Source organism: Desmodus rotundus, chromosome X, assembly GCF_022682495.2.
Source record: "Desmodus rotundus isolate HL8 chromosome X, HLdesRot8A.1, whole genome shotgun sequence".
In the NCBI taxonomy this organism is placed as follows: domain Eukaryota; kingdom Metazoa; phylum Chordata; class Mammalia; order Chiroptera; family Phyllostomidae; genus Desmodus; species Desmodus rotundus.
In genome coordinates, this window is record NC_071400.1 from 44,840,883 (window position 1) to 44,853,754 (window position 12,872).

Below are 12,872 nucleotides of genomic sequence, written 5' to 3' on the forward strand. Positions count from 1 at the left end.
TAATAAATGAATTGGGCAAAACAGCTGGATACAAAGTCAATACTCAGAAATCAAAGGCATTCCTGTACACCAACAACGAAACTGCAGAAACAGAAATCAGGAAAAGAATCCCATTTGATATAGCAACAAGAAAAATAAAGTACCTAGGAATAAACCTAACCAAGGAGGTAAAAGACCTGTACTCAGAAAACTACACAACATTAAGGAAGAAATTAAGGAAGACACAAACAAATGGAAGCATGTACCATGCTCATGGATTGGAAAAATTAACATCATCAAAATGGCCATACTACCCAAAGCAATTTATAGATTCAAAGCTATCCCTATTAGAGTACCCATGGTATAGTTCACTGATATAGAACAAACATTTCAGAAATTTATATGGAACCATAAATGACCCCGAATAGCTGAAGCAATTTTGAGGAAGAAGAACAAAGCAGGAAGGATCACAATACCTGATATCAAACTGTATTACAAGGCCACTGTAATCAAAACAGCCTGGTACTGGCATAAAAACAGGCACATAGACCAATGGAACAGAACAGAGAGCCCAGAAATAAACTCAAGTCTTTACAGTCAATTAATATTTGACAAAGGAGGCAGGAGCATAAAATGGAGCAAAAACAGCCTCTTCAACAGATGGTGTTGGGAGATCTGGACAGCTACATGCAAAAAAATGAAACTCAATCACCAACTTACGCCACACACAAAAATGAACTCAAGATGGATAAAAGACTTAAATATAAGTCATAACACCATAAAAGTCCTTGAGAAAAACATTGGCAGGAAAATCTCAGACATTCCACGCAGCAACATCCTCACAGACATGTCCCCTAAAGCAAGGGACATAAAGGAAAGAATAAACAAATGGGACCTCATCAAAAGAAAAAGCTTCTGCAAGGCTAAAGAAAATAGCAGCAAATTACATAGAGAACCAACAGTATGGGAAAACATATTTGCCAATGATACCTCAGACAAGGGCCTGATCTCCAAAATATATAAAGAACTCACACGACTCCACTCCAGGAAGACAAACAACCCAATGAAAAAATGGGCAAAGGACTTGAACAGACACTTCTCCAAGGAAGACATACAGAGGGCCCAGAGACATATGAAAAGATGCTCAGCATCACTAGCCATCAGAGAGATGCAAATTAAAACCACAATGAGGTACCATCTCACACCAGTCAGAGTGGCCAACATAAACAAATCCAGAAAGAAATGTTGGAGAGGATGCGGAGAAAAGGGAACCCCAGTTCATTGTTGGTGGGAATGCAGACTGGTGAGGCTACTGTGGAAAACAGTATGGAATTTCCTCAGGAAACTAAAAATGGAACTGCCCTTTGACCCAGCAATTCCGCTGCTGGGATTATACCCTAAGAACCCTGAAACACCAATCCAAAAGAACCTGTGCACCCCAATGTTCATAGCAGCACAGTTTACAATGGCCAAGTACTGAAAGCAACCTTAGTGCCCATCAGGAAACGAGTGGATCCAAAAACAATGGTATATTTACACAATAGAATTCTCTTCAGCAAAGAGAAAGGAGCTTATACCCTTTGCAACAGAATGGATGGAACTGGAGAGCATTATGCTAAGTGAAATAAGCCAGATGGTGAGGGACAAATGCCATATGATCCCACTTTTAATTGGAACATAATCAACAAAAGAAAAAAGCAAACAAAATATAACCAGAGACATTGAAGTTAAGAACAATCTAACAATGGGCAGGGGGGAGTGGGGAGGGGACAGTGCGGAGTGGGGATTACAGGAACACATGGACAAAATCCAGGGTGAGGGTGGAGGTTGGGGAGGGAGGGGGTTTCAGCTGGGTTGGGGTGGAGGGATGGGGAGAAAAGGCACACAACTGTAATTATATTACAATAAAAAATTAAAATTAAGAACCAAATAGAAATTCAGGAGTTGAAACCTACAATAAATGAAATAAAAAATACAGTAAACGGACTCAAAAGAAGGTCTTAGCTGACAGAATAACCAGTAGACGTTGCGATATGTTGACTACCTCATCTGAGGAAGATTACTTAATGTGAGTAGCAGAAAGAAAAAAATAATGGAAAAAAAAAACAGAGACTCAGATACCTGCGGGAGACCAACAAGCATACAAGCATGTACATAATGGAAATCTCAGGAGAGAAATGCTTCCCCAAATTGATTAAAACCATTAAAATACACATCACATAACCTTTATAGACCTCAAAAAAGATAAACTCAAGGAGATGTACTTGGAGTCTGTCCAAAGAGACACTTAGACATGTAGCCAAATTATCAAAAGAGAAAGATGAAGAATGAATCTTAAAAGCATGAGGAGAAAGGAGATTCTTCATGGACAAGGGGTCCTACGATTAACTTCTCAATGGAAACTATAGGGGCCAAGGAAGTAAGGTGACATATTTGATGTGCTGAAAGAAATAGATCACCAAACAAAAATTCAATGTCTGGCAAAAAAAAAAAAAAGTGTCTATAGATAGATAGATGATATAGATACAGATATAGGTATACATATACATTAAAAGATAAATTAAAACACTCTAAGGTAAACACAAACTGAGAGATGTCATTACTAACAGACCTGGCCTATGAGAAAAAGGATAGGGAGTTCTTCAGGCTGAAATAAAAGGACAGTATACAGTAACTCAAATCCACACAAGGAAAGGGCATTACTAAAGTTGACTGCATAGGTAAAAATAAAGACAGTATAAATGTTTTTGTCTTTGCAACTCTTTTTCTTGTCCTTTTTGACTTATAAGATAAAGGCATAAAGCAATAATTATAAAGTTGTTGATGAGCCTGAAATCTATAAAGAGGTAATTCATATGACAATAATAGCACTGGGTTGGCCAAAAAGTTCATTTGGTTTTTCTGTAAGATGGCTCTAGCAGCACTTAGTTGTCTTTAACTTTATTTGAAACAATTTTGTTAGATTGTGTTGTGACAGTTGTCATATCAGCATGCCTTAAAAAAACTTATGGGGGGCTTCCAACCAAGACGGAGGCGTAGGTAGACACACTGTGCCTCGTGGCACAACCAAAGGAAGGACAACAACAATTTAAAACCAAAAACAACCAGAACTGACAGAAAATCAAACTGTATGGAAGTCTGACGACCAAGGAGATAAAGAAGAAACATTCATCCAGACCGGTAGGAGGGGCGGAGACAGGTAGCTGGGGCAGAGAGGACTCTCGGCAAGGCTGTAACTAGCAGACCCTGCGGCCCCACATTCGGGCATAGATAAACCGGGAGGAACAGCTGGGGAGCAAAGCAGACCACACAACCCAGGGCTCCAGTGCAGGAAAATAAAGCCTCAAACCTCTGATTGAAAACACCCATGGGGGTTGAGGCCGCAGCAAGAGAAACTCCCAGCCTCACAGGAGAGTTCGTTGGAGAGACCCACAGGGGCCCAGAATGTACACAAGCCCACGCACTCGGGAATCAGCACCAGAAGGGCCCAGTTTGGTTGTGGGTAGAAGGGGGAGTGACTGAAATCCAGCAGAGAGTGGAGCAAGTGCCATTGCTCCCTCTCGGCTCCTCCCCCAAATACAGCGTCACAGCACAGCAACCAGCATTACCCGGCCCCAGTGAACACCTAAGGGTCCGCCCCTTTACATAACGGGCACACCGAGACAAAAAAAAAAAAAAAAAAGGCCCAAATAAAAGAACAGATCAAAGCTCCAGAAAAAATACAACTAAGCAATGAAGAAATAGCCAACCTATCAGATGCACAGCTCAAAACAATGGTAATCAGGAAGCTCACAGAATTGGTTGAATTTGGTCGAAAACTAGATGAAAAAATGAAGGGTATGCTAAGAGAAACAAAGGACAATGTACAGGGAACCAATGGTGATGGGAAGGAAACGGGGACTCAAATCAATGGTGTGGACCAGAAGGAAGAAAGAAACATCCAACCAGAAAAGAATGAAAACACAAGAATTCAGAAAAATGAGGAGAGGCTTAGGAACCTCCAGGACATCTTGAAACGTTCCAACATCCGAATTATAGGGGTGCCAGAAGGAGAAGAGAAAGAACAAAAAATTGAAAACTTATTTGAACAAATAATGAAGGAGAACTTCCCTAATCTGGCAAAGGAAATAGACTTCCAGGGAGTCCAGGAAGCTCAGAGAGTCCCAAAGAAGCTGGACCCAAGGAGGAACATACCAAGGCACATCATAATTACATTAGCCAAGATGAAACAGAAGGAGAGAATCTTAGAAGCAGCAAGAGAAAAAGTCACAGTTACCTACAAAGGAGTTCCCATAAGATTGTCAGCTGATTTCTCCAAAGAGACCTTACAGGCAAGAAGGGGCTGGAAAGAAGTATTCCAAGTCATGAAAGGCAAGGACCTACATCCAAGATTGCTCTATCCAGCAAAGCTATCATTTAGAATGGAAGGGCAGATAAAATGCTTCTCAGATAAGGTCAAGTTAAAGGAGTTCCTCATAGCCAAGCCCTTATTATATGAAATGTGAAAGGGATTTATCTAAGAAAAAGAAGATAAAAAATATGAACAGTAAAAATGAGAGCAAACTCACAGTTATTAACAATCACACCTAAAACAAAAGCAAACTAAGCAAACAACTAGAACAAGTACAGAACCACAGAAATGGAGATCACATGGAGGGGAGTGGGGGGGAGGGAGGAAAGATACAGAGAATAAGTAGCATAGATGATAGGTAGAAAATAGACAGGGGAAGGGTAAGAATAGTGCAGGAAATGTAGAAGCCAAACAATTTATAAGTGTGACCCATGGACATGAACTATGGGGGGGGGATGTGGAAGGGAGGGGGTGGGCCGGATGGAGTGGAGTGAAGGGGGGGAAATGGGACAACTGTAATAGCATAATCAATAAATATATTAAAAAAGAAAAAATAACTTATGAAAATTGGTGAATTTCTGTGTAGCCATTTTAATACTGAAGGTGGAAGAAAATAAGTAGCCTTTTTGGCATATTATGCTTTATTATTTCAAGAAATGTAAAAATGCAACTGAAACACAGAAGAAGATGTGTGCGGTGTATGGAGAAAGTGCTGTGACTGATGGAACATGTCAAAGTGGTTTGTGAAGTTTCATGTTGGAGCTTTCTCGCTGGATGATGCTCCCCAGCCAGGTAGACCAGTTGAAGTTGATAGTGATCAAATCCAAACATTAATTGATAACAATCAATGTTAAACCACATGGGAAATGGACAACATACTCAAAATATCCAAATCAATAAAGTTATTGATGAAAATGAAAAATATGTCTTATTTTATAGAAAAACTTTGTGGAAATTTTGGCAGACCCAATACAAAGGAGGAAAAAGAGAACAGGCCCAAATAGAAACAAAGTTTTTGAATATTATTGAAATTATGTTGGTATTAATAAAAACTAACTTGTTTAAGCTAAGATGTTAATTATAATCCTCAGGGCAACTACTAAAAGAATAACTTTAAAAATAGTAAACGCAGCAACAAGTTAATTAAAATGATATACTGGAAAAACCCACTTAACATTAAGGAATAAATGGAGTAAGAGAGGAACAAAAAAGATATAAGATATATACACACAAAAATAGCAAAATGGCAGATTCTGTAAAGACTACTTTATCAACTGACGTCAATTAAATACATTAAATATAAATGATGAAACACTCTATTGAATTAGAGAACAGATTCAAAAGAAAACATGATCTAACTATTTGCTGCCTACAATTTAGATGCTTTAAAAAATTGAAAGTGAAGGATAAGAAAAAGATACTCAATTAAAAAAAAAAGAAGCAATGTAGAGCAGGGTGTAAGAATTTTGTCTTCTTTCTTTTTTCCTTGGTATGCCTAACTAGAGGATTGTGAATTCTGTTGCTCTTTCTGAGAATCAACATTGGGTTTGTTAATCAACAAAAAATGTCTATATTTTCAGTTCTCTATTTTATTTATTTTGGCTGTAATCTTTATTATTTCCTTCTTTCAGCTTTCTGTGGGTTTAGTTTGCTCTTCTTTTTGCAGTTTCTTTTTTATTAAGGCTTTATTTCCTTTTTTTAAAAAATATTTTATTTATTATTTATTTCTACAGAGAAGAGAAGGGAGGGAGAAAGGGAGAGAAACATCAATGTGTGTTTACCTCTTGTGCGTCCCCTACTGAGGACCTGGCCAGCAACCCAGGCATGTGCCCTGACTGGGAATCGAACCAGTGACCCCCTTGGTTCACAGGCTGGCACTCAATCCACTTTGCCACACCAGCCAGGGCAGACTTAATTTTCTCAGAGTGGTTATAGGTTCACAGCAGAACTGAAGGGAAGGCACAGAAATTTCCCACACAGTCCCCTGTTCCCACATATGCATAGTCTCCTGCACTATCAATATTTCCTATCACAGTGGTACATTTTTTACAAATAATGAACCTACATTGACACATTTTAATTACTCAGTCTATGATTTACATTATTTCACTCTTGGTGTTGTACATTTTATGGGTTTGAACAAATTTTTAGTTTCTTAAGGCATGAGTTTTGGTTACTAATTTGACATTGTTCGTTACTAATAAGGGCATTTACACTTTGAAATATCTCCTTAAATATTGCTTTTTCTACATTTCATAAGTTATGATATGATGTTTTGTTTTTATTCATCTCAAAGTATTTTCTAATTTCCCTTGTGACTTTTTTTTGATTCACTGGTTATTCAGTAGAGTGTTATTTAACTTCCACATATTTGTAAATTTCTTAATGTCCTTCTATTATTGATTTCTAATTTTATTTTACTGTGAAAGACAGTGGTGAGAGTGGACATCCTTGTCTTATTCCTGATATTGGGGAAAATTTTTCAATCTTTCACTATTAATCATGATGCTCATTATTAACACAAATATATGACCAACTGATTTCTGACAAAAATGCAAAGGCAAGTAAATGGAGAAAATGCTCTTTTCAACAATTCGTGCTGGAACAATTGGACATTCATAAGAAAAGAAGTGAAACTCAACGTAAACCTCACACATTATATAAACATAAAGTCCAAATGGATCACAGATTTAAATGTAAAATATACAACTATAAAGCGGTTAGAAGACAAAGGAAAAAATCTTTTTCATAATCTGGTGTTAGACAAAGGGACTTAGACATGAAAAAAACAAACCATGATCCATGAAAGAAAAAACTGACAAACTGGATTGTATCAAACTTTAAAACATTTTCTCTGAGGCAAAAACAAAAAACAAAAAAACAAACGTGTACACCGAAAACAACAAAATATTGCCGAAAGAAAAAAACACAAATTAATGCAAAGACATCCCATGTTCATGGATTGAAGACTTAATATTGTTAATATGTTAATACTATCCCAAGTGATCTATAGATTCAATACAATCTCTATCAAAATCCCAATGACAATTTTTACAGAAATAGGAAAAGCTATCCAAAAATTAATATGTTATTTCAAGTGACCACAAATAGAGAAAAGAATCTTGGAAAAGAAGAACAAAGTTGAAGTTTGTAGGGAACCGATTTGTTTGAAAATGGTGAATGTGACTCAGCCCTGTATGGAAAGCTGACAGGAGCGAAGTGGTGGGCAGAAGCCAGACCCTCAGACCGGTTTTCCTGTGGGAACCAGGCTCAGAAAATGCATCCAGACTGTTACGGCCTGCTCTTGCTAAAACTCCCTCGCCCTGGTCTGAAAGAGTAGATGTTTATTGCCTGTCTTCAAGGTAATTTCCAAAGCCCGTATGAACGTTCCCAAGGATGGAGCATAATCTGCTCACCACCTTTCCCTTCTGCATTTGTTATTTTCATTTCCTTGATTGTACCTAAAATATAGACAACGACATTCTATGTCATAGATAATAAGACCCTAGAGAAACAATAAAAGCCTGTCCAGACAAGGGTCAGGGCACTCTCCTCTTGAGAGAGTGGCCAAGGTGCTCTCCCCTTGAGAGAAGCAGCCATAGGACTCTCCTCTTAAGAGAGTACCTGTACCGTCCCTTTTTCTCCACAGGACTAATGTAGTCTGTGTGCATTTGTTCGTCACATCCACAACACACAGACCCCACTGGCCGGAGTCTGCATCAGAAGTTGTTACATTTACTGACTTCAAAACTTACTACAAATCTGCAGTAATTAAAACAGCATGGCACTGGCATAAACAGACATATATGACTATACCAATGGAATAGAATGGAGAACCTCTTGTATTAATGATCATATGATTCTCAGAGAGGATGCTAAGTCCATTCAATGGGGAAGGACAGTCTTATCAACAAGTAATACTGGAAAAACTAAACATCAACATTTAAAAAATGAAGTTGGAGCATCATACACATAAAGTAACTCAAAATGGACTAAAGACTTCAATGTAAGAGTTAAGACTGTAAAACTCTCAGAAGATAATATAGGAGAAAAGCTTTATGACATTAGATTTGGTAGTGATTTATTGGACATGACAGCAAAAACATCAGTAACAAAATAAAAAATTGAGAAAGTGGACTTCATCAAAAATAAAAACTTCTGTGCATGAAAGGACTCTATCACCAGAATGAGAAGGCAACACAAAGAAAGTGAAAAAATACTGGCAAATCATATATCTGATAAGGGATCAATATCCAGAATATATAAAGAAATCCTACAACCCAACAGCAAATAAACAAAAAACCCATTAAAAAAAAAAAACAGCAAAGAATTTAATTAGACATTTCTCCAAATGGCCAAAAAGCAAATGAAAAGATGCTCAACATCACTAGTCATTAGGGAAATGCAAATCAAAACTACATGGAAATACCACTTCACACCCATTAGGATGGCTTTATAAAAATAAGAGAAGAAAATAATTGTTGCCAAGGCTATGGAGGAATTGGAATCCTTGTTCATTGCTAGTGGGTATGTAAAATGGTATAGCTCTATGGAAACCAGTATGGTGTTTACTCAAAAGATTAAACATAGAATTACCACATGATCCATCAATTCTACTTCTGAGTATATACACAAAAGAACTGAAAGCAGGGACTTAAATAGATACTTATACATCCAGGTTCATAGCAGCGTTACTCATAATAGCTAAAGGGTAAAAGCAACCAAGTATCTATTGACAGATGAATGGATTTGAAAAATGTGATGTATCTATAAAATGGAATATTATTCAGCCTTAAAAAGGGTTCACCCTGATCAGTGTGGCTCAGTTGGTTGGGTGTTGTTCTGCAAACCAAAAGGTTGCCAGCTTGATTCCCAGTCAGGGCACATGCCTGGTAGTGCGTATGAGAAGCAACCGATTGATGTTTCTCTCTCACATCGATGTTTTTCTCTCTCTCTTTCTTTCTCCCTTTCTTCCCCCTCTCTAAAAATAAAGAAATATATTTTTTGTAAAAGGAAGGAAATTCTGACACATGCTACAACATGGATAACATTGAGGACATTATGCTAAGTGAAATAAGCCAGATACAAAATGACAAATAGTGTATGATCCCACTTACATGAGGTACCTAGAGTGAAATTCACAGAGACGGAAAGTAGAATGATGGTTGCCAGGGATGGAGGGGAGGGGGGATGGGGAATTACTGTTTAATGGGTACAGAGTTTCAGTTTGGAAAGATGAAAAAGTTGTGTAGGTGGATGGTGGTGATGATCACACAACATTGTGAATGTGCTTAATGCCACAGAACTGAACTCTTAAAAATGGTTAAAATGGTCACTTTTAGTTAGATATATTTTACCACAATAAAAAATTTGTTCTGCAAAAGACGGAGTTAAAAGAATGAAAAGATAAGCTACACATTGGGATAAATATTTGCAAATCAGATATCCAACAAAGAATTGTGGTTAAAACAAAGAACTCCCAGGAAGAAAATAAGCAACCCAATTAAAAAACAGCAAAAGATTTGGACACGTTAGCAAACAGGATATAAGGATGGCAAATAGCATATGAAAAGATGTTCAACATCATTAGCCACTAAGAAAATGCAAATTAAAACTACAATGAAATACCACTTCACAGCTAATTGAATAACTAAAATACCAACAATACCAAATGCTGACAAAGATGTAGTGCAACTGTACTCTCATACATTGCTGGTGGGAATGTAAAATGATTCAGCCACTCTGGAAAATGGTTTGGCAGTTTCTTATAAAGTTAAACACTTACCATATGACCCAGTAATCCCACTGATAGAAATTTACCTTAGAGAAATAAAAATTTTATGTTCACACAAAAACCTGTACAAGGATGTTCATATCAGTATTATTCAGAATCATTACAACCTGAAAACAGCTCAAATACACATCAATGGGTGAATGGATAAACAAACTTTGGAACGTCCATGCAATGGAACACTACTTAACAAAATGAATGAACTATTTGATACACACAGCTTGGATGAATCTCAAAGGCATTACACTGAACGAAAGAAGTCACACTCAAAAGATTACATATCATACGCTTCCATTTGTATGACATTGTATAAAAGATAAAACTACAGTGATGGAAAACAGATCAGTGATTGCCAGAGATTATGGGTGGTGTTGGGGTGACTATCGATGGACAGTATGAGGAAGTTTTAGGTTTGATGGAGCTGTTCTCTGTCCTGACTGTGGTGGTGATTACATGAACCTACATTATTTACAATTCACAGAATTGTATACCATAAAAAAATCAGGCAATTTTATTGTAAATTCATTCCAAAAATAAAAGAAAATATTAGTTATTATGTCATCATCATCATCATCATCATCATCAATAGTTTTACTTTACTGACTAATAAATATATTCAAAATCACTTGTGAAATAGATCACAAAAACATTACGGTTTTTTTATGCCTGGTACAATAAACTTAAAGGTATAAAGAAAAAAAAATCAACAACACTAAATGTAAAAGTTTTACAACTTCTACTAGCTCCTTTCATTAATATGCTATACCAAAATAATATGCTCCCTCTGGATCATTTCCTAGTAAACATTATCATATACTGGATATGGAATTAAATAAGTACTCAACTTAGAAGTCTGGGACCCTAGGTTACATTCCTAAATCTAACACTGTAAGAAAACTCTCGACTTGCCTTTTGTGCCTAATTTTATCTTCCTCTTCATTGAGGTCATGTACTTGTCTGCACTTGTCTTTTTGTGGTATGCTGTGAAGGTTTAAAGCAAGGAGTTTCAAAGATAGGAAACAGAACAGATTCATACACCACCCACCCACCCCCAAATACCAGGCACTGCTCTAAGTGATTTACATGTATTACTCAATCCTCCTAACAGTCCTACTATATAGCCACCGTTGATATATTCTCCTTTCACAAATGAAGCACTGAAGCATAGAGTGGTAACGTGCCCAAAATGTTATAGCTAGTAAGTGAGGAACCAGAATTTTCTCAGGAGTCTGCCTCCAAAACTCATGTTCTCGATCAATGTGCTATAATGTGTCTCTACAAAAGCCAATTCATTTGTTCTTGTCCTTCCTTCCCCACTGCTCTTCCAGGGCCATGGTCTCTAGCACATCATTCATTCATTCTCAGGGCTTTACCTCTCACCTAAGCACAGATGATTCCCAGTTCTGTAGCTCTAGTTCTGACCTCTCCCCTGAGCTCCAACTATTGCATTTCGAACTGCCTCCTCAATATTTGCATTTAATGATCCTGCCATTTTCACAAATTCAACATGTCCAAAATCAAACTCATCATTTTCCTCAAAATTTTCCCATAAAACTTTTTATTGCTGACAACTATTAAGTCACACAGCCTTGAAACATCTGGATTGCCTTTGACATATTCCTCCTCGAGTCTCACGCAACAAGTTTTACCAATTCTTCCTCTGTAATGTCTCTTACAACCACAGCTACCTCTCTTTCTACTTCCCGTGCCGTCATTCTAGTCCATATTTTCATGCCTAGGTGACTGTATGACCTCCTAAATCATTTCCCCTGCTTCCATCTCTTCCTGTCTCTCATCATACAGGGTGGGGCCCAAGTGGGTTTACAGTTGTGAGTATGTTAAACGTGGAGTTCATTCTTTCATTATTTATTAATTATTGTATTATTTTCCATAAAAAACAACTGTAAACCTACTTTTGTGCCACTCTTTATTTCTTGGTCACCAGAGTAATCATTTTCAAATACTGCTACGCTCATGTTACTCCTGGCTCAAAAGCCTTTAATCATATCCAAACTAACTGAATAACTAACTCTTTATAGGTCTATACTGCCCACCAAGGAAAGGTCAAAAATGTTATCTACCTCCTCTATCAACACCCCTGAATATGCCATAGTGCTCACAACATCTGCAGCAACTGAAATGCTTTTCCCCCGGCTTCCTAAACAACAGGTAGTATTAAAGGAACATTTAAATCTTACCTCTTCCGAGAGGCCCTCTTCAGTCCTGCCAATGCATAGTAGCCTTTCCCTGCTCTGAGCTCCTACAGCACTTAGCAACTGTATCTAGCACTGTTACTAAAATGTCACGTTTCTCTCAAATCAGACCGTAATTGGTGCAAAGTCAGGAACCATTTCTTAAACTTCTGTGCACCTTCCCCCAGTGCCCAGCAAAACGTATCCGTTAAACTCATTCTTTATGGTTAAGACAAAGACCATCTCTCTCTATATTTTATGTGAATTTATAGTTTCATCTAAAAACCTTTTACAACCTCGCCTCACTTACCTTTCCAGTGTCACCTGTAACTCCCTGCCAAGTCTTATATTGCCTGCCGCACTGAACTTTTTATTGTTCCCCAGACACACCTGTTCCTTTTTCAATCCTGTTCCTATTCACCTGTTATCCGTAATGCCCTCTTCCCCTTGTTAACCTGACAAATGCCTGTTAATCCATCAAGACTTAGTACAAATATCAATTCCTGACTCCCCCAACTAGGCAGAGATGTTCTATATTCTGTGTTCCTTCAGCATTTTA

General features: G+C 37.5%; 1 protein-coding gene across 4 annotated transcripts in view; it reads right to left on the reverse strand.

Annotated features, from left to right (window-relative positions):
* RBM41 (RNA binding motif protein 41) overlaps positions 1 to 12,872 on the reverse strand; it is a 219,495-nt gene that overhangs the window by 82,068 nt on the left and 124,555 nt on the right. For 3 of the 4 annotated variants that reach the window (XM_045188491.2, XM_053917412.1, XM_071220310.1), the window contains one exon: positions 11,031 to 11,102. The exons of the other annotated variant lie outside the window; for it this stretch is intronic. In XM_045188491.2, coding sequence (XP_045044426.2) covers positions 11,031 to 11,102 — 72 coding nt within the window. The remainder of the gene's footprint in view (positions 1 to 11,030; positions 11,103 to 12,872) is intronic. 4 annotated transcript variants of the gene reach the window in all.